Source organism: Echiichthys vipera, assembly GCF_963691815.1.
Source record: "Echiichthys vipera genome assembly, chromosome: 21".
Lineage (NCBI taxonomy): Eukaryota > Metazoa > Chordata > Actinopteri > Perciformes > Trachinidae > Echiichthys > Echiichthys vipera.
The window spans coordinates 18,006,379-18,028,607 of NC_139846.1; the positions used below are offsets into that span (position 1 = coordinate 18,006,379).

At 42.2% G+C, this 22,229-nt stretch overlaps 1 protein-coding gene across 2 annotated transcripts; it reads right to left on the reverse strand.

Moving 5' to 3' along the window:
• Nucleotides 1-502: 502 nt before the first annotated feature.
• pdcd6 (programmed cell death 6) lies at nt 503-21,794 on the reverse strand. Of its 2 annotated transcripts, none has more exons than XM_083936426.1 (6): nt 21,636-21,794; nt 16,753-16,814; nt 7,036-7,080; nt 4,617-4,775; nt 2,017-2,126; nt 503-1,407 (listed from the first exon to the last, which is right to left on the reverse strand). In XM_083936426.1, exons 1-6 carry the CDS (start codon nt 21,716-21,718, stop codon nt 1,309-1,311), a joined length of 558 nt encoding a protein of 185 aa, XP_083792552.1. In that variant the 5' UTR covers nt 21,719-21,794; the 3' UTR covers nt 503-1,308. The 2 variants fall into 2 exon arrangements, with proteins under 2 accessions (XP_083792552.1, XP_083792551.1); XM_083936425.1 differs by having other exon boundaries at nt 4,605-4,775.
• Between the last annotated feature and the right edge of the window lie 435 nt (nt 21,795-22,229).

The following is a 22,229-nucleotide window of genomic DNA, read 5'->3' on the forward strand; positions in this document are numbered from 1 at the left end:
TGTGTGTGTGTGAGTGTGAGAGAGAGAGATAGAGAGAGATCCATAATGACCTGACTTGAACACTTGAGAGAGAGATAAAGAGAGATCCATAATGACCTGACTTGAACACTTGAGAGAGAGAGAGATAGAGAGATCCATAATGACCTGACTTGAACACTTGAGATATATAGAGATAGAGAGAGATAGAGATAGAGATAGAGAGAGAGAGAGAGAGAGAGAGAGAGAGAGAGAGAGAGAGAGAGAGAGAGAGAGAGAGAGAGAGAGAGAGAGATCCATAATGACCTCCCTTGAACCGTACTTGAACACATGCAGGCGCAGCGCTCTTCTGCTCCCCGCAGACGCAAGAGCAGAGCTCAGGGTTCAGGGGCTCATGTTGGTGCATTGCGGTGGTAAACTAACAACGTGCAGCAGATGGCGACATCGAGCCACTTTGCAGGTTCACCTGTAAAGCAACAGCAGCTCTGTGGTCCTTTTTAATAAAGAAAGCAGTCATCATTAGTTGTTTTTTTTTTGTTTTATTTTTAATAAAAGACTTTTCTTTTGTGTTCTTTTTACACATTTTAAGGCATCATGCACAAAAAAAAGCCACACTAAAGGTATTACGCTTAACCTCTAGCACAAAAAAAAATAAATGTCCTAACATTGGAAGATTTTGCAATTTAAAATAAGTTTGTACAAATATGGCATGTAAGCTGGCATGTCAGTGAATCTCAGCGCAGAACGACGCCTGCTTTCACCGCTTTTGTAAACATGGCTTGAGCAAAGAAGGGTTGAAACAGGGCTGAGGAAAAGACAAGAAAGGGAAAGCATGCTTCAACATGGGGCTAAATTTCCCTGAAAAGCATGCAATGCATCTTAAATCATATTTACAATGCATCATTTTTGACTTTCAACAGAGTTATTTTTTTTATTTCTATCAATTAAAGTTAAGACATTAAAAAGTTTGTCGACAATAACAGACAGACTGACATACAGAGAGACAGGATTGTGTCCGTAATATTCCCCGACCCCGACCGGACGTAGTTCGGATTTGTCATCAAACTAAACACTACAAGATTTTTTTAGAAACGTGAGGAGTTGCAGTTGTACCTTGCGACAAATACTGTCATCTGGAGAGTATGACAACCTCGAAAAAAAATAGTTTTCTTGTCTTTTTTTTTTATAAATTGGTGTGAAACAGTCCAACTGGATCTAAAAAGTTAGGTTTAAAAAAATCTTGTAGTGTCCACCAGGGCAGACGTCCGGGAGGTGCCGGTAGCTTTGGCACAGATGTGTCCAGTTGTGCTCTTTTGTGTTGATCTGTGTGCGTTATACTATATTGAAGACCATGGATAGATACTGTTCATATGAAACCTGGATCCAGCCATCCTGGTCCGTGTCGTACCGCCTGAACACGTCAGTCAACCTCTGTGGAGAAGAAGGGGGACATAGTGAATTTACCTCACTCTCATCTCAATATCTCGTCGCTATGAAGTCTTCGTGTTGCATTGGTCGACAGCTAAAAATAACGCTGCGAGACCTTGAGTGAGGAGATTCAAAAGCCCCTGTTATAATACTTTCCTCGCGTACCTGAAGAGCTGCTTCAACTGCTGTAGTATTGAAAGGTTAGAGTTATGCTTGGCTGCTTCCATTACAGTTGTTATGAATATGTGTGTGTGTGTGTGTGTGTGTGTGTGTGTGTGTGTGTGTGTGTGTGTGTGTGTGTGTGTGTGTGTGTGTGTGTGTGTGTGTGTGTGTGTGTGTGTGTGTGTGTGTGCGTGTGCGTGCGTGCGTGTGTGTGAGATTACTGAAACGAAACATAACGGCCAAATGGAAAGTCCAATCGGAGATTAATAATCCGAAAGGGAGGACGGTAATGCATTCCTTAAATATGCATAATTCAGACTCCCCCTTTGAATCCTATGAATACACAAGTAGCCTCATTGTGATGCCGGTAGTAAACCGAAGGACATCCTTTACTCATCGGATGAATCAATGAAATCACGTGTATATTTTCATTTGGTGTGAGTCTGTTACCTGTAGTACAATACAGCACTGGATGAAGTCATCAAAGGCAACCTGCCCCTTCCTCTGGCGGTCGAACTTCTCTATCAGCGTGCAGTAGAACTGATCAGATAGACGATAACCTGCGCACAACAGCGGACAAGACAATGGAACAACGTACTGGACGCAGGTTTGAATTCCTTGGTTAGTCACACCTACACAGCCTTGTGAAAGCAAACGGGACCTTGGAGAAGGCCTAAAGTCCCGCCCTCAACATGATTCATACTTTTCAATGAGCGGTTACATGCATACATATTGATTATGACTTTTCTGCCATTTACTGAATTTCAATAAAAGCCACCAGGGACTTTGTTGAGCTTTGTCTGAAACATGAATGTGTTTTGTGCCAAATTAGAAGTTTGGATTTGTCCTCTATTGTTTGTTCTGCATTTTAAATGGCAAGCTGGAAGTGCATGTCTGTGACGTAAAAAATATATATATATATTTACTACATGAGTAGCAGAAGTGGCAAAAGAAGAAGAAGTAAATGGTGACTGTCTGCACAATGTAGTGGTTATGGACTGGGGAGCTTCCATTTTGTGTTTTTTTGCGGTAGTAGCTCAGTCCATAGGTGACTGGGCTGGGAACCGGAGGGTTGCTGGTTCGAGTCCCTGTGTGGACCATGAATGGAGTGTGGACTGGTGGCTGGAGAGGTGCCAGTTCATCTCCTGGGCACTGCTGAGGTGCTGTTGAGCAAGGCACCGAACCCCCAACTGCTCGGGGCGCTGGTCACTGGCAGCCCCCTCGCTCTAACATCTCTCCATTGGTTGCATGTATATAGGTCCTGTTTGAGCATGTGTGTGTGTTTCGGGCCTGTGTGTGTGTAAAATGAAAAAATAATAGAGTGAAAATTGAATTTCCCCATTCGCGGGACTAATGAAGGAATTCTTCTTCTTCTTCTTGTAATCTTACTTCCGTGTTAGCGCAGAAGTGCGGTTACTTTGCTTTGTGCCATCAGATTTAGAGGCCTTCACTTATGGTATCGCCTACTTGGAAAATTGTGGCTTCGTCTTCAGAGCTGTGAGGAGCTGCTGGCTGCGTGAGGCGTCATAAGTGTTTTTGTAATTCCTCTCACTGCCAGTAGTGGGCTAAAAGCTCGAAACTTGAAACCCGGATTACGAATAAAACCAGGAGAGGAAAAACAGGCGGGGCAGTATCAACCTCACTGTCCTTTTTCAAATCTGTCAGTCAACAGGTATGAACTCTGGGAGAATGACACCTCGCTTTTGCAGCTCAAATGAAGGGTAAAGCAATCGAGTTGTAACATAATAACCCAAATTCTCCATGATCTGGACAAAGATGGCAATCTCTTCATATCTTTACACAATGACAACAGCAGGGCTTTGAATCTTCACTACTTCAATTCTAACATTTCACAATAAAAGCCCTAGACATATAAGTTGTACCACATCACTGCTTACCAGAGAGAATTTCACTAAGAGGCAAGTCAACAAAACAGCATGCAGTAGCTATCATCCGGTAGTAAACAGCAGACGGTGGAATAACTGGAGTAACTGTGGAAACTCTTAGTGTTACCTGGCAAAAGAAAAACACTCCCATGAATGGAGGAAGAGCCATAAAAAACTTTTTTACTAAGCTAGATCAGTAAGTTCCAAACCTGCCTGCTTTTTAAGAATACTGTGTGTTTCACTCTGCCTCTATCAGAGCACTGAGACCAGGGCTGCTGGTTCAAATTGGGGGTCTTGCGGTTGTTTCTTAACCTGAGTCTCGCCAGATGAATTTTGTTCCGCCTTGCTTCACTCATACAAAGCGATTTCAGGAGGCTGGGCCTTATCAAAAATCCTTAAATATGATTGGATAAACCACTTGTCCGTCATCTTCACTGACGTGCTACTTCAACCACTCACATCGAAACCAACCCCTGACGCTGATGAGAGCGACGCAGGCAAAACAGAACAGCCGACATGGTTTCCACCAACAAAAGCCTTCAGAGTCGTTCTCTGGAGTTCTTTTTAAGGAAAAATACTCTCTAGATTGGACAACACAGATGAAATAGCAGCACGATGTTGACGCCTGCTTTCTCAATGCGAGCTGCCATTGTTGTCGAATCACAACAATCGCTTTAGAAACCCCAACCTGCAGTCCTGATTGGCTCGACCATTTTGCACTGGGCCCGAAATCCCTCTGCTTAGGAGCGATCCCAGATGGTTGAGTGGAGCTAGGCGGAGTCAAGGTGGTTCGTTTTTTCCTGCTTTGGACAGTAAACAGGCTGCTAGCTGTAATGTTAGCCATGTTTCTAACGACAAAAAGTTATTTACGTTCGATCGATCCAGAAACCAGCCTGTGTGGATCGATCCACTTCATATGAAAATCCACAGACAGAAAACATGTCATCACCGTCTCTGTTGCACAGTTTTTTGTAAACAAGGCTGTGCGTCCTGTGTGCAGTCTTTTTTAATAAACCATGTTGGATCCAAACATTGGCAGAGCATCTGGAAAGACCAAATCTGATCTTTTGACGCAGAGAGAGAACATTCCTAGAGACAGCTATGGAGCCCTCCACCACATCCATCAAATGTAATTACAGTATATAAGCATACTTTGCTTCTCACCGAATCCAGTCAGTGCCTGTTTGAGCTCATTCTTATCGATGAAGCCGGAGTTGTCCCTGTCATAGTTCCTGAAGATGTTCTGCCAGTCCGTGATGTATTTCCACACGCCGGCAAACTCGTTGAAATTCACGCCGCCTTTATTTTCTCTGTCGAACATGGCTGAAGGAGAGAGGGAGGAGGTCAAGAAGATACATTTGAAAGGACATTGGGCCTCATTCACCATCAGTTGTTAAGAGGAAATGTCTTCTTAAAATCCACTTAAGCAGTTTTCATGAAGGTTCTAACATTCACTCATGTTTTCTTATTTGGTTTGAACAAAAGCTACGCACACTCAAGAGCACTCTTACACGCATTTGAGTGCTGACATCTTTTTTTTTTGGCTCTTTTGCCTTTATCATAGCAACATGTTCTCATGAACAGGTTCGTACCAAATTCTACTAAAAGTTATGCACAGAAATTCATATGAGCAAACACGCCGACGGACCACAGGACCGAGCCGGAAGTCAAAATAAGGCGAACTGGACGTTAAGTGACCGATTTTAGCCAATAATAGGTGAAGGTTAGGGTTAGGAATGAAAAAAATCTTGGTTTCGATTAGAAAAAAGGCCTCAGATTGGTTTAGTTAGTTATTGAACCCTGCTCCCCTGGCTTACGGTCCTGTATTTTAGGACTTTCAGCCTCTGTACTTGGGGCGCCAGGTGGCTCACTGGTTAGAGAGTGCTGACATCTTTGAAGGAACTGCAATAGCCATCTATTTTGCACAATTATACAGTTGCATATTGTTAAAATGTATTCATTATGTTCATTATTTCACAAAGCAATATGGTCTTTGAAATGAGTTAGTGAGCTAGTTCTGTTTTTTGTTTTGTTTTTTAAGATTATTTGTGGGCTTTTTTAGCCTTTATGGACACTTCAGCTGAAGAGAGACAAGGACAAGTGGGGAGAGAGAGGACAACATGCAGCAAAGAGTCTGACTCAAACCCTCCATGCAGCAGTGAGAACACCACCTCAGCACCTGGGGCACATGCTTTAATAGGTGAGCTGAAGAGCTAAGGACACATCCCAAGGCTGGGTTTCATATATATTTCTTTATATCTACTACTTCTAAACTTGACATCTCTTCTGGGGTTCACTTCCAGCAGAAGTGCCTCCATTTCACAACGGTTTACATATATTTTGTAATGATGCTCCACCCTCTGTAGACTTTTGTCGGGCTTTATTGACTTGTTTCTCTCAACTTTACTTTTCCATTTACGTGTGTGTGTGTGTTTGTGTGTGTGTGGCTGCTTGCACACAGCCCTGTAGTCATGCCCTTTTACGGGGATTACCCAGACATTTAACTATGCTAATGAGGAACAACTAGCACACTCTTTAACTTGCAAGGAAATGGGATTCATAATTTTAACAACTAAGGTACAAAGGACTCAGTGGTTCAAGTTTCCGACCTTTTCTTAGGACTTTTAATGAAAAACAAATTTAAGAAAAAACTTAGGAAGATAGATGTTTCTGAGAAAAAACTTAGTGAATGAGGCCAATTGTTCGCTCTCTGTCTCATACACTCACACGTACACACACAACTCTAGAACAGCATGCACGTGGGACACATCCTGCACATGAAAGCATAAATAGTACCACATACAGTTTTAAAGGGCTGTGACTAACTCCTGCCTCATAAGACTTGCACTTTATCAGAAAAATAAAATTGCTCGATTCCCCAATACTCCACTCCTCACCCTCATGCGGTTCAATCCAATTACCTCCCAACAAAGAGAGTGTTATCACAGAATACTCTTCTTGCTGGGGGACTGTTAAACAATGGATTTACTGAGTATGGACCAGTTGGTAGGGGAGGCGATGGAATTATGGGGATTTAGTCACACAACAAAAAGGGAACAAAGTACATATGAGACCCGGGGAAATATATTTTTAACGTATTTTTGTCTAAACTGGATGCAATGGCATTACATGTGCCAGGAGTTTAAAGTTAAGAAATCCATCAGCCACGTTATCTCAGATTCCAAAGATACAGATACAGATTAAAACTCCTTAATTAGCATCAAGGTACAGTCTGACCTACACAAGAACAGATAAAAAGCTGCTAATCTAGTCCACTGAAGTGAACCTCAGCTACATATTACAACTGTTTTAAGTGTGCAAACAGATCAATATTTGGAGTCTGAGGCAATCGCCAGCTGCCTTTTAAGACAGACTTTCCCATTTCTTGCTGATGCCCTCTCCTCCTGTAATTGATGTCTGCAGGTTTCACTGCAGCAGCAGTTACTGAAACCAACGATACGTTTGTGTCACAATGAATTTATCAGGTTGTCATGGAGAGGAAGCAAAATAAACAACTTGCATAGTCTGGGAACAACAAGCAGTTGTGTAAAAGTTGGGCATGTCACCGTCGGCAGCTACTTACAAATGATGGAGCGCACCGTCACTGGGTTGAAAGGAGTCCATGTGCCTGTGAGACACAGGAACATCGGTTAAAAACATGTCAGTATCTACTGTAAGGACAAAAATACTTTTCTAGCAGCTAAAGACACAGATGTGATAGAACATCAGATAATGCAGCTACACAGGAGACAGTTATGAAGTAGAGATTAAAGAGTAAAGATTTGCAAGACTGCACACAAACTGCCAAGTACAGACGCTGGTTTTAATTACCGAAAAGCAGGGAACCCAGAGGCCAATAACAGAGACCGAAACAGTAAAAAGCTAAACAGAAACAACACAAAATGTGGGTAAATAAACACAAGTAGACAATAGATGCAGAGACGGTTGCTAATTATATCTTAAATATGTCATTAAGTATGTTTTCTTGGTTAAATTATGACATTTTTGCGTAATCAGAAAGGATCAATCCTTTGGTCTTCAGTCTAGGAGAAGCAATTAAAGTCTGGACCTTAGTAAATGAGGCTCCAGGTGGCTCAGTGGTAGAGCGGGAGCCCCACATTTCCAAAAAAAATGATCTTTCAAAATAATTTACAATATCCAATGGAAGAAAGTGCAAGACTGCCTAAATAAGGAATATATGATCCATCTTCTATCTGTAGTATACTGTAATATTTGATCTCCCCCTTCAAAGTAAGTTGAAGTTGAAAAATTACTTGAAAGCAGTTAAGTTTTGTGAAATTTTACGACCCTTTCCCCCTCAAACACACAAAATGGTTATTTTTCATCAATGGGACAAAGTCTTCAATATTATGTGAATATTCCTGTGGTGTATATGGTCAGAAAAAGAACGACAAGACTATAGTTGAGCAGGGTATTAATACTTTATATCCCTCTTCCCAAGCTCAAGATGCTAAGATTCATCAGGGCATCTAAATCCTTTGCTAACTCACCACTTCACTTTATTATAGAGAGGCCTGACAGTGTAGGAGCAGAAATAAAGAGATGTGAGTGTGGGAGGATGCAGGGAAGAGCCAAGAAAACACAGAGAAGTAAGAGAAAGGGGAGAGGAAAAAAGATGAGCAAAAGCAACAAAAGAAAGAGACGTGTGAAGATGACTTTGATGCAGTAACTTGAACTCTCCAGCCCACTTCTGCTGACCTAAGATTTCTCCCTGCAACTCTATCTGCAGACCCCGAACAGCATCTGCAGAATTTTAGTGCGGAGCCTCATTCACAACTCGTTGCTTCTGACTGCTTGTTTTTGATTTCCCTCCACAGTTTAGCTTTGCCAGCAGTAAGCAGGTTTGAGCCATGAGAGCTTAGATAAAACTCTTTAAAATTAAGCAACTCCTTTAAACTTTTTTTTTGATTTACTTCTCAACGACATTTCACCTTTGAAAGAGTTCAGAAAAGTGTCCAAATAAATTATAAAAGGGGGCAGAAATGGCTGTAGGAGTTTGGGATGTCAACTATGTACTCCAGATTTTACCTCAGTGTTCAGAGAGGACACTCAACATTTCCTTCGTCTTCCTTGGTTTGTTTTATTGATGGGTGAGGCTGTCTGGGTCTGTGGGTAGAGCGGTTTTGGGACAACGCCAGAGGCTCTGGGTTTGGGCCAGAATCATTATCCGTATACTATCTATTGGAGTGCTGATCTAAGGCAATAAACATAAGGTATCATAAGCGCATTGATGCAAGAGACCTATTTGTAGAACCAGGAGTTAGAGTTATTGCTGTTTATTTGCTGCAGTGCAGTCCCATAAAACTATTTTCTGGCAAACCGATAACAGTATTTTAGAAACTATACAGTAGCTATGAAATGTGTTTCACTAAATCTAACATGTCTTCTCAATGAGATTTGTGACACCCGGTTATATTAGGAGGCTTTAAAAGGTCCCATAATATGCTCATCTTCAGATTCATACTTGAAATCTCACTCTTTACAATATGGGACCTTTAACGGTTGTGTCTGTACTGTAAATGTCGATTTATTGGCATAACCCTGCTAGATACTTCCATCTATGCTGCACTCTTGAGCCCAGATCCCCTTCTTAACTGGAGCCATAACAGACTTAATGAGTATTACAACAAACCACGCTGAACTGCTCCTGACATGGTTTAGGTTACTGTTTCTAAAATGGCAATTGTGCAATTATTCAGCCACGCTACCTGTGTTGCTCATGGCAATGATCACTTTGATCCAGACTGAAATAACTTAGCTACTGGATGGATTGCAATTAAATTTTGTACGGTCAGTCATGTTTCCCAGGGGTTGAATCCTACTGAATCCGATTGCTATAAGGTTGACATTTCTGTTTTTCAGTGAAATGTCTTGACAGCTATTGGATTGATTGCGATCAAACTTGGTTCATGACCCCATCATTGAAGTAATTAGATAGATAAATAACTAGCACCATAAAATTGGTCATTTGTCCAACATTTATAGCCACAGAACTGAAAAACCAGTGACGTTTGCATCAACCTCAGTTGTACTTTGTGTTTAGTGCCAATTATTAAATGACAGTTAACTAAGAGAGTGAACATGGTTAACATTATACTTGCTTAACATCAACATGTTAGCTGATGCTTTTGTACTGCAATTGCTTGTAACTTATTAGCAGACGCACCTACACAGACGTATCTGCAATAAGCTAATATCAGACAATATATGGACGTAGCTCTACTGTGCTGTGATGCAGCCAAAATGTTAAATTTCTGGTTAAGTCTGCAAGATGGCCGACCTATCAGACCGACAAAGACATCAATCATTTTGTAACGCCTGAATAAATGTTGCTCCAGCATTACAGCCGTCAGAAAAATGACCAAAGGCAAAAGAATGAACTTTGACCTTTCCAGCCACACAGATTCTGCTAATCACACACATGCGCACACACGCTTTTCACACCAGTAGCTAGCTGTGAGGTCACCAATGTACGCCAGACAGATTGCGGCTGCCCAGTGCGAGGTGGTCATATTGGTTGAGATGTTTTAGTGCGTCTGATGGCATACTGGGACAATGCACCCTCTGTCCAAGTTCACACACTGGGCTCTCTCTCTGGTGAGCCCAACTGCCAATGGTGAGATGGAGAGAGGGAGAAGTGAGGGGGAGGGGAGAGAGGGAATATAGGAGGTGAGGAGAGAGGCAGGCTGGTGGAAAAACAGGGTGAACTGACTGCATTGTAAACACATCACGCATATAACGGCTGTGCTGGAGCTCAGTGAGACACTTGTACTTGTATGCACACACTTGACCTAAAAAAACACATACAAACCTCCAAATCTTAACTCCACATCTTAATTCTATTTTCCCAAAGTAATGGTTTGACTTTGAGATGTAAAAGGAAAATAATGGATAGCAGGATGGCCAGCGGATGAACATCATCACTACCACCATTAAAATCCGCCTCATCATCACCTTGTATGTCTGGTGCTGAAATTCCTATCTTGAACAGATCACGTGTCTGATGGACTGTTATAATGATACTTTTCTTCTCTTCTTCAATAATGGCTAAAATTATATAATTCAAATATATCAAATACCAAATGTATCATCCATCCATCCATTTCCATCTGTCTATCGGTATTCATGTAACATTAATTCAGTCTAACATCAGGGTTTCCAGAGGTGTACTGCACGCCACCAGGCATCTGAGAATGTTTTCGAAACTTAAATGTGTCAAGCATCGAATTCCTTTGAGAATAACTCAGTGCCCATGTGTATGTAGCGTTAGACAGTGCGTATCTGTCGGTGAATAAACACTACAACCCTTCAAGAGCCAAGCTATGTTCCACCTGCTGATTGAAGTGAAGGGGATTGGCCGCAAAGTTATCGGCAAGCTTAAGTGGCCCTGGCTCACTAACTTAAGGTGGACTGAACTTAAGGTGGACCAGCTATTCTCATTTTAGTGACAAGATCCATCGTCTAGTGGTGCTCAGCATCATAGTCCACCTTGAGGCTCACTTAAGGTGGACTGACGTTACCACCAGCTTTTCTCAAACTATTGAAAATCAAATGTTGTCCAGCTGAACTGAGTGTGAGCTGTCTTAGGCTATTAAAAAATATCGGTACTGGTATCAACAAGGATACCCATACTTATTGATAACACAGAAAATATTTTTAAAAGCTCAACACTGGCTGACAAAAACACATGCTCACTGCCATCTAACTCAACTCCAGTGTAACCGAGTTTTACAAAATGCTACAAATGAAGAGGTGTGAGGGTAAGAGTTGTTGAATGAACTCCTTGAGTCTTGCCATTCAGCAAACTCTGCAATCTGCACAGCAAGCCTGTGCTCTCTCAATCGTATCAGTAATTTTACTGGCTATTACTGCTCCTACACACTTAAATAAATAACTCAAGAAGGTTTATAAATCTGTGTGCAAGGGAGAGTTGGTATGATGTCTACTCACTGCTGAGTGAAGGGAGGCCAAAACCTTCTCTATTTATACAAAATGGCACAGTGACAAGGAGAATGCACACTGACATGCACATTCACTTCAGCAGCACACCGCCAATCAGTGCCTCATCGGGGATGGTACTGTCCCGCCCAGGACTGACGGAGGGATGGAGAGAGGGGGAGGGAGGAAAGTAAAGAGTAAGCGTAAAGGAGCATGGGCAAGAGAAAAAGAGAGAAAGTGAGAGAGGACAAACAGACAGAGGACACAGCAGGCAGGGAGTCGGTGCCATATCCTCCTGAGGATTGCAGAGAGATGAAATGAGAGAGGAGAGGAGAGGAGGTTTATCCAGACTCATGTAATCATGTAATTTTGTTAGTTTCTAATTAACACAAACAAAAGAATTATCCACCAGAGACAATGTCATGCTTGTAATGCAGTTTGCAACACTAGAAAAACGTGACATCACAGAGCATAGAGCCTCAGAGGCATCAAAACACTTTGAACACACAAAGCAATAAGACTGGGTTAGAAACCATTGAAAATATCCCGCCCTGTTGGCAGATTTTTTCTCTTTTTTATCTTTAAAAAAAGATTTAAAAACTCACCAAAACAAATAGAGAAACGGTTCAAATGTAGAACGGAAACATGGAAAGGAAGGCTGACAGATTTCGGAAGTGCAAAAAGACAAATATTGAAGTCAGAGTATTGAAACATGAGATGAGAGAAGCAGAGAGTATGCGGTGCAGAAAGAGGATGGAGGCGTGTAAACAGCAAAGCCCCAACAACCCCTGCCTCGCTACGCATCCTCCTGGGCTTCGGTACTCTCTGCACTCTGCTCTCCTGAGGGAGGAGGGGGGAAAATGAGAGAGCAGAGAGAAAAGACGTAGATAATAAAGACAGAGGTCAAGAGGGGAAAACAGCAGCGTGGCAGACTAAGCTTAGTTGATGGTGTGATAGAAATAAAAGCAGTATTTGCAGAGTCGGTAAAGACACTACAGACAGGCAGGCGTTGACAGGGCTGGCGGCTTTAGCGGGTAAACTGCAGGACAGGATGCAGTGAGGTGTGTGTGTGTGTGTGTGTTCAGCTTCACTGGCTCTGTTTCATATCCTAGTGAGCCTAATGAACTGACGGAGACTGGACCGGGAAACCTGCCGTTCACTACGCGCACATACACAGCAAGGCGCACATATACACTGAAGGAAAGACAAACGTAGCACACACATAGGGTTGTCACCATACTAGAAATTCAAAGTCGAAGAAGATTAGAACAATACAAACAACATAAATGAAAATAAGAAAGAAAACACACAACTGTTTTCTTGTGTTGTATAGCTCAGGGATTTCTGTGGACATTAAATGATCCCATGAAGGAGGTTAAACCTTGGATTCAGTTGTTGAACCAGTTGTTGCTAGTCAGGTTTCTCCACAGTGTAAACAGGGATCTGGTCCATGCTAATGTATTCAGCTACACTCCTGTTTATCTTCTGTGTTTCTGGTGACTTGGCTCCATATTATCGCTGCTGATTAAATACTGTAGAGTTGGTATAGCAGCTGCCCCTGTCTCTGTCTCGTTGTCGGTTGACTTTTCAGACACGTTATATTGTGTCATCCTGCTCCGTTGTTAGCGGTACTGTTTATTGTTAGTCGCTAGAGGCTTGTTTAGATCCTTATCCTTTCCCTGGTCGTTAGCCTCTAAACATCACTTTTGCTTTGTTTATTTTCTACTAAGACTTGTAGCGAAGGTCCTCCAGCAGCAGCGCTACAGTAGCTGTGTTCAGTCAGCTCAGTGTTGTTAACGTGATGAAGCAGCGTTAATGTGCTCAGAGAAACGAGCTGTAGCTTCTGTCTTGTTTTGTCTGCAGCGCTGCTGGGCGATTGATTTTTGTCTGTTAAAACAAAAAGGCTATTTACCGACCCTTGGCATAAATGCAGACAAAAACAATAACACTCACACATACTTTAGATAAACACACATGTTCATGCATGCACACATACTCACACACTCACACACTAATCAGTATGCTGAGCCAGAGCCACTGTGCAGCCTGATAACAGCTACTTTCCCTGCTGCTGGCTTCAACATTTCTGTTTTTTGTCCTCTGAAGTGCCCAGAAAAATGGGTTTCTGAGGAGAGTAATCTGTTCAGAAGTCTTTGAGAAGCTGCCTGAGCAATTCAGCCATAAACACGATGGGGAGGCACATTATATTTTAATGAGAAGACAAACATCATCCTGTGCCACAATTTCTACTGTGCTCTGAAATATGCGTGACATTAATCATTAGCACATTTCAACCACGTTGTCTCATTGTGAGGAAGTTCAAGAGGCGATGCTGGTGCTGTGTTGTGTTGTGTGTGGGCCTGAAAACAGATATTTTATCAGCCTGTTACTCTCCTCAGTCCAAGCGAGTGTAAAACTGACTTCCTTTGCCAGGATTTGAGCAAGATGACCTGCATCATTTATTCAACGCTGCTCCCCAAACAGCCTTGCGGAATCTCAGGTATACTTTTTTTGAATCCTCCTCCCCTCTACACAGGACCAAGAGCGATTGCACGTACATTGCACGATCACTACTTCACATGTTCTATCCCGTATATGAATTGACTGTTCATATACGCCTGTCACAGCAAGGTAACAATAACAACTGGGTTAGATTTAGTTGAAATCCTAAGCCTTGATTTAAGACATTGGTGTGAAGTAGAAACTTCCAGAGCCAGCCTGCGTATCGGTCCAATTCTTTATTATATCAATTTTCTGTGGGGAAAAAGTAGGACTGGAAAACATACATATACAGCCTGCTGTTGTCATCTGTAATGTGGAAATGAAGCCACGCTTTGGGCCGTTTCTTCTCCTTCTTGTTACAAGTTTCAAGCAGCGCATGAGTGTGATGTGATCATTTTGCACACAAGTGTCACAACTGTCAGAAAAAACTGAAACACCCGGAGGCATATGACTCCAATTTGTTACCGATCCTCAACTCTCAACTCAAATTAAGACTTTGTGAAGGTGAAAAATGATTTGGGTGTAGCATTCACTGACTCTGAGCAATACACAGAATTGCTAGGCTCTGAATTTTTCAATGCAAATTCCACTTGACAAGCCAGTGTCTGTATTCAGCCAAAGATAATTTGAGGGAAGAACCTTTGCATCGTAACACCGCTGTACAATCAGAGTGGACTGCTTTCCAACCACTCCAACAAAGTAAGACGTGTCCTTCACACATCACTGTGTACGTTATAATCTGGTTTTACTGTCCTTCATTAGCCGTAAGGGAAATAGCAGCATTGATATTGTTTTATTTACAAAGCCATCCTGGGTAAACTCCCCTTCAGATCTTTTTCATCTCCTGTCACTCACCAATAGCCGTTCTTCACACCACTACATAGCGGCTCTACCAGATTCCCAGGATTTATTATGTAGAAGAGATTTCTCCTATTTTGCGCTGTGGTCATGGAATAACCTTCAGAACACACCACAGCTTCAGGATTTCTGCTCCTCTGGAAAGTTCAGAGCTCTGATTAAAAAGAAACAGTGTATCTGAGGAGTGCAATTGCTTTTAATTTTGTATTACACGGGTGGCAGTAGCTCAGTTCATAGGTGACTTGGCTGGGAACCGGAGGGTTGCCGGTTCGAGTCCCTGTGTGGACTATGAATGGAGCATGGACTGCTGGCTAGAGAGGTGCCAATTCATCTCCTGGGCACTGCCGAGGTGCAGTTGAGCAAGGCATCGAACCCCCAACTGCTTGGGGCGCCGGTCACTGGCAGCCCCCTCGCTCTAACATCTTTCCATTAATTGCATGTATATAGGTCCTGTCTGTGCATGTGTGTGTATTTCGGGCCTGTGTGTGTAACATAAAAAATAATGATAGAGTGAAAAAAATTGAATTTCCCTGTTGCGGGACTAATAAAGGAATTCTTCTTCTTCTTACACATCTGCTGTCCCTTCTCTGTTTTTAATGTGCTTTATTTTATATTTTTGTAAACTTGAAATGGTATTTAATCTTGGCCATGTTTCCCCTGAAAATGAGATCTAAATCTCAAGGGACTTCCAAGTTGAATGAAGGTTAAACAAAATAATAATTAAATAAAGTCTCCTCTGTAGTAGATCATGTCACGTCAGTGTCAGGAGTCACATTCTCCCAGTTAATCATTTATGTATATCATGTCAATAATTTAAGCTTATAAAGGTAATACTTTTGCACCACGACCTCCATAATATGTATCAAGTAGTATGGGGATAGTACGGTCTGTCAGATTAGTATTTTATCATCATTTAACAAAATATAAGTTTTGGATCGGATTCAGATACCGGAAATTAAAGAATCTGGATAGGGCCAAAAATTAGGCTGATGATTTAGATGCTTAGCTTACATACTGAGACTAAAGCTAGATTTATGCTCTACCAGTCCTATTTTAAAACAACTATGTTTTCCTTAAAAAATCACAAGAGAAAAAGCCTTAAGAATGAAGACTAACCCATGTTATCCCAGAATACATGTTTGTCTGGGGTAAGGGTTAATCCAGTCCAAACATGAGTCATAAAGTAAGATCCAATCTTCCACGCGGTCGGGAAACACTAGACAGTGGAGTACAAGTCGTAACCAGTAACCCCACAACATACTGTTGCACAGAATGCCCCTGGCCTTGGAAGTAATGCTGGATTACTACTTTAAGCAATAAGCTGGTTAACCACTGTAAATAGTAAAGTACTTAGGCAGACATGGTAATGTTTGTAGCTATGATAGAGCAGGAAAAACACACTGTTACTGTCACTACTGCCTGTGCGATATCCCTCACTGCATCTCTGTTTCTCTACTAACCGTAAAATCACTTTCTCATCATGGCAGGATCCTCCAGATGCACTATAGGCCTGCGACTGTTTGGACTGCGATGGACCGTGCCAAGCCCACACTAACACTTTTAATCACCAGCCGTTACAGCGTTGAGTCGGCTGTCACTGCAAGAGACACTGGGGCATACTTTAGTGTTAGTGTGTCTTTGAAGCTGCACTGATAAACTTTACGGCTGCTTCTCTGTTATCTTGGGACAAAAATATAACTCTCTTCATTTTTATTTAGTTCACCTGCCTCTCTGGGATAAAAATAAAAACCACAATCCATTCTCTGCTTAGACTTTAGTTGCTTAAATCAAAGCGTGGCAAGAAGCAAGGCTGTGTACCGAGGAGATGGGAGGAAGACGGAGGGGTCACAAAGAGGGAGTAATAAAAATAAGAAGAAGACAGAGAAAAAGGAGAGACAGATCCCAAATGGTCAGAAATAAGGAGATATAAGAGAAACAAACAAAAAAGGGAGTGGCAGAACAGTCGCACACTGATACACACCATTCGATAAGGCCTGCTGAAGCTCTGAGTCTGATATCACTCCGCTCCGGTCCTTGTCAACCCTGGGGAAGAAAACACAGATTAGATACCGCCTGCTTTAACCACTTCACACACACACACGCTCTGACACACAATGAGAGCATGTATCAACACGTGCCAGCTGAAACTTTACCTCCTGAGCGTATGCAAGCATTTCAACAGCCCATTGAGAATGAATGGAGTTCTATGATCAGGACACACAAGGCAGCTTGTACGCTCGTAGCTCCCCTGGGACCAGACATACAACAGTGTGTGTGTGGGTGTGTGTTGATCCTCAGAGAGCGAAAAGTGACAGTGAATGTTTGGAGCCGTAGAATTAACTTGTAGTGCTACCTGCTACCTGCATAGAGCGCTAGCTTGCACGAATCTCAGACAGTGTGAGATATTTTTAAAGAAATAAACCAAAACTAAAAACAGCCTAATGCTTTAAATAAGTGTTCTCCAAGGAACATGATAACCTGACTCTAACCTGTATTTCTATTTCTGTGTCAGTATTTAACTTAAAAGAGCTCACGTGCACACATAACCTAGAAAAATTGATGGCAGACATCAAAGAAAGGAGAATTAAGACACACTTAAGTGTCTAAAGGTAGGTCACAGGACAGTGTGAAATAGCTGCCCTGATACTATGGAAAAACGCTGAGTGACTGTCTATGTCTTGGATCATTAAACACATATTAGGGCCTAATAAAAACCAATAAATGTGTGTGTATTAGAGGGATTATTTGTTTTACAAATTTAAATAATGTGTAGGAGTTCTGTGTTTCTTCTCAGAGTCAAAGTAGAGCTTAGAAATACTTTCTGAAGATGTCATCATCTCCTGAGCAGCACCGATGGTTAGGGGTGAGCAAGCGTGGTGGAAACCCCCTCAGATAAGAAGAGAGATCTGAACACTGTTAAGTTTTCAAGAATTTAGTTCCCAACGCAGCAACAAATACTTTACTTTTTCATTTGACTGTCAAATCATCTCCCTAAATACAAGGAAGCTGACAATGTAGCTATTAAGATACATTTACAAAAAGTACGCAAAGACTCTTTCTCTGAGGTGCACGGACATAAAAACATTCACAGGCTGGACTGTGACTAAAATAACGGGCCTCACAGTTTTTGAATTGCTTAGTCAACATCCAGTGACTCAGTTGTTCCTTAGCAACCTGTCCAACCTGTCCACTCAACAAACCTAAATACCAGCAGAGAAGAAGAGGGATGGGAGGAGACGGGGAAACCCTCAATGGAAAAAAAAACAACCTCAAGCCCAGCCCAGGGCCGACTTTATGGGCTAGGTTTCCACTCAAAGCTGTGACGCTTTATGTGCGGTTACATCTCCATGTCTGAAGCCTTCATAGCAGTCTTTTTACGGTGATCAGCTATAAGTCTGTGCGTACTCATCGCTTTACCTCCCCCCAGCTAAATAAAGAAAAACAACCATAAGGAGACGTGACATAGGGGAGAAAAACAGCTCCCAGCAGGCCTCCATAAATGAGAGCTTTGTCACAGTGAAAGTGAGGAGTGGTTGGGTCGGTGCAGGCATTGGGGGTACCCAACCTTTACCAAACACTGATAGATTAACTCAAAGAAGCATGTGTGTACAGAATAAGCTCTCCCCTTCTCTCCCTCTCCCTCTCCTCCCTTCTTCTTAATACCAACTCACTCCGCCTCAGGTGAAGTAACCTCACAAGACTTTTCACTGAAAAAGTGAAAACATCATTAAAATACCCTCTTCCCCGCAGGACAGACAGTCAACCATCTGGTGTGTCCATCTTCACGCTGTCAAATATAGAACTTGTAGGTGAAAACAGCAAGACGACGTTAAACACCATGGTTCGGGTTATTCTGCTCAGATTTTCCCATGTTTCACTGTTTCCTATTGAGCAATCGGGTTGGAATATGACTTGTGAACAAAGCTTGCCCTGCTTTTCCACATAAACGATGTCATTGTGGCTCCCATAACGGAAAGAAACTTCCAACCCAAAGCTGCATTCACAAACCCTTCCAAGGAAATCCTGGTGTCCAACAGTCAGTTTCCATTGCTAGTTTTTGTATTTCTGCGTTTTTTTGGTTTATTTAGTTTAGTTGTGGTTCAAATCATGGGTCTGTTTCAGGGATCACATCAACGTTTACTGTATATCAAAAAATGAAAAATCTAATGAACCATACATCTTTTTCTACAAGTTCTAGTTACTAATGAGTTTGAGTATGTTGCTGTCCCAAAATGTTCAGTATTCATCCAGCAATAGCTGAAAGTAAGTGAACATGTTGTTGTGCTTGCATAGCAACACAGATGTGTATTGTTGATTTAAATCCAACTCAGAGCCTGATGTTGTTCTTGACTCTTGAAGGGTTGGGCGCAAACATATTTCGCATACCAACGTCATTCATTGGAAAGCAGTTGCAACAAGAGTGAAAGGCTTCCACAGGATTCGCTCAGAGTCAGACCTGGATTTGAATGGGGCTGTTTAGTCTGACGTAACGCCCTTTCAAAATACGGTTTCCCGGTCCGAACGCTCTATCAAACAAAACAGACAACAACGGCCGAACCAGTGAACAATATCGATGAATTACGTTGTTGTAGAAATACGGAGGCTTGGACCAGCTTGGGCTCGGATATTGTATTTTGAAAAAGCGTTATGTCTCAATTTAACAAGCAGATATATTTAAAATATACACTAAACTTAGAGGCCGACTAAAACACGGCTAGAGTCTACCTTCAAAAACCGGGAGAATTAGTGGTCGACTGATATGAGTTGTTCGATCGCAGAAGCCAATATTTAGAGCGCAGGGCGGTCGATAAGATTACGCGGATATCGTGTTGTTGTTCTTGCTTTCTTTGCATCGTACGATAAAATATAACAATTTAAGAAGAAGAAATGAGACACATGAATTTAACACTGTTATCGTCTGCATTGAACGTCATTTTCAAAACATTACGCTGTCGTGTGGACGGCCCCTAAAGGACTTCAAATCTGATGACTGTTTACTCATCGGCACTAAGGGCGGTGGGCTGCAGACGCTGATATAATAGTCCTTTGAGCCCTGTAAGATAGTATTAGCTGGTTGAAGGCTTGCTAACATGACGCTGATTTCTTCTCCTGTCATTACATATTAATGATTAGATAGGATAAAAAGTGACAAAGTTTTACTAAACCTGAATGGATGCCCAAAGGCAGTGGAACAGTGGGACGGTGAGTCATTAATTGGTAAGAGTTTGTGTATGTGTTTGTGTGTGTATGTGTGTGTGAGAGAGAGAGAAATAGAGAGAGATTCAAGGCCCTCCCACTTCAACTATGCTCTATTGACTCAAGGCACATGACTGAGGGAATTCCAGCACCGCTCTGCCACATATTTACGGATGAGGCGGTACAATGCTCATGTGAGTGATGACTGTGTGTTTTCATGACAGTCATATTCTTTTTTTTTTTTTTGAATGACATAAAAAGATGGTGGCTCCACATGTGCACTCAGTCATGATAGTCATGATAGGTGCTGCCTGCGTGAAGGAATGTGCGAGAGAAAAAGAAGACAAAAGGTGTACATCCAACCTGTTTTCTCAGAGGTTTTGCACCATACATTAATAATTCGTTATGGATGCTTCAAGCCTGGCAATGCGTGCAGCATCTGAATGTTGTGAGAGAAAAAAATCCTCTGCAGTATTACATAACTCTATAGCTTACTATTACCAGGGGGCCATAGCATTTCAAGTATTTCCCTCTCTGCCTACTACTGTGACCTTCTTAGCGGCTGACACACTTTTGACTCAGGCTATGGTGAGACTGATGACTGTCAGTGGTTAAATAACCGCCACTGACAGTGTAACACTATCTCAAGAACAGAAAATACAGTCTATGGCTGATTGGTCATGGTTGTGTTCAGGGATCGACCGTACGGACTGCCGGTTTCCTTGAGCCGATATTTGGAGCCGATACTACTTTTGCCCCCTCAATTAACACAATGATGATACCAAATGTTACGAGTCTCAATTTAAAAAAAGGAACATTTAATGAACCAGCAACACAGAGCTGCCTGTGAACGCCTGTCTGTAAATAATGCCGGGAAAAACGATCGGCAAACGCAGCAGCCTGCATCGGCCGATACGATACACCTAAAAAAACGCAAATATTGGCCAATAATATCGGCCGGCGGATGTCTATCTCTAGTTGTGTTGGAGAGTTTTCCAATGTATTCATGTCAACCTCACATAAATAGATACACACTGCGTCATATAGACTCACAAATGTCAGATTTTTGTATTTTCAGAAAACCCCCACCTTGAGAGGATTTCACTGCTCACTTGGTGCAGAAAGAGGCAACTGGAAGATTAATTCAGGAAACATCATCCCCTCAAATCTCTATAGAGCCCAGCTTTAAAACAAAGCTTTCAAGGACTCCTGGAGGTCCTTGGAATGGACCCCAGTTTGTAAACTCTCATTGCAGTAAGAAGACAGTCCACAGATTGAGCCAGCTGATTGCCTGTGACTTCTTCATCTCAATTCAATTTAAAGCCAAGGAAGTGGTGTATTACAGGATGTGTGTGTGTGTGTGTGTGTGTGTGTGTGTGTGTGTGTGTGTGTGTGTGTGTGTGTGTGTGTCTGTTGTACACTGTGCAGTGGTTTTTCCAGGAAGCTTCACAACTGAGAGGTAACATTAGAACAAGACAATTTGACAATTTAAAAACAGTAGCAAGGACATTATGATGAAAACAAATGGAGAGCTGTGATTTCAACATTTCGTACCACCACCACCACCACCACCACCACCACCCAGCCCCACTCTCCCTCTCACTGCGGAGCGGAGTGAGAGGGAGACGGGCACACAGCAGCGAAACAACCCGCCTTTCCCCCACTCACCTCTGGAAGATATTCCACAGAAAACCCTGGTCCGGAGGCGCGTTGATGTGCGGGGGAGCTCTGTACGGGCTGTGGTACGCCATTTTAAAGGGAGTGCTCTGTCAAAACCGAGCAACTAAGACCGACAGACGGCGTTTCCTTCTGCTGTAGTTTCTTCTCTCAGCTCCAGGACTCCAGCCCTTCAACCAGCGTCACGTCACCGCCTGCCTCCTCACGCACAGGGGCGTGGCCAATCATTCACCACCACGGTGACGTCACATTTCCTCTCCTTTTCCTATTTAGGCAACCAAAAATATGATGTTTACATACTAAATCAACTATCTGACATTTCCTCTTCTGTCCCAAAAGCTAAATACATTTTTTTTTTTTTGTAATGTTTGCAAGTTTTCTTAATTTGATGTGTAATGGTGGTGGTGGTTAAGAGAAGTGTAGCAATGCCAAGTAAATTGTGAAATTACTGCAGTACAAGTCAAATTCAGCATTTAAAGTTTTACAGATACATTTGCAACACGGTGTATTTAAAATGTAAAAAGTAAAAGTAGTGACTATGAGAAGAAATATTGAATTACCAAGCAGTCCTTTAAAGTTGTAACC

What these genes read in the sequence shown, in the direction of transcription:
- pdcd6 (XM_083936425.1), bottom strand. Translation starts at nt 21,718, where the DNA reads ATGGCGTACCACAGCCCGTACAGAGCTCCCCCGCACATCAACGCGCCT. An exon ending in TGGATTCGGTGAGAAGCAAA is followed by an intron (nt 2,127 to 4,604) that starts GTATGCTTATAT and finishes TGTTGTGCGCAG; the next exon opens with GTTATCGTCTATCTGATCAG. An exon ending in AGTGCTGTATTGTACTACAG is followed by an intron (nt 1,408 to 2,016) that starts GTAACAGACTCA and finishes TCTTCTCCACAG; the next exon opens with AGGTTGACTGACGTGTTCAG.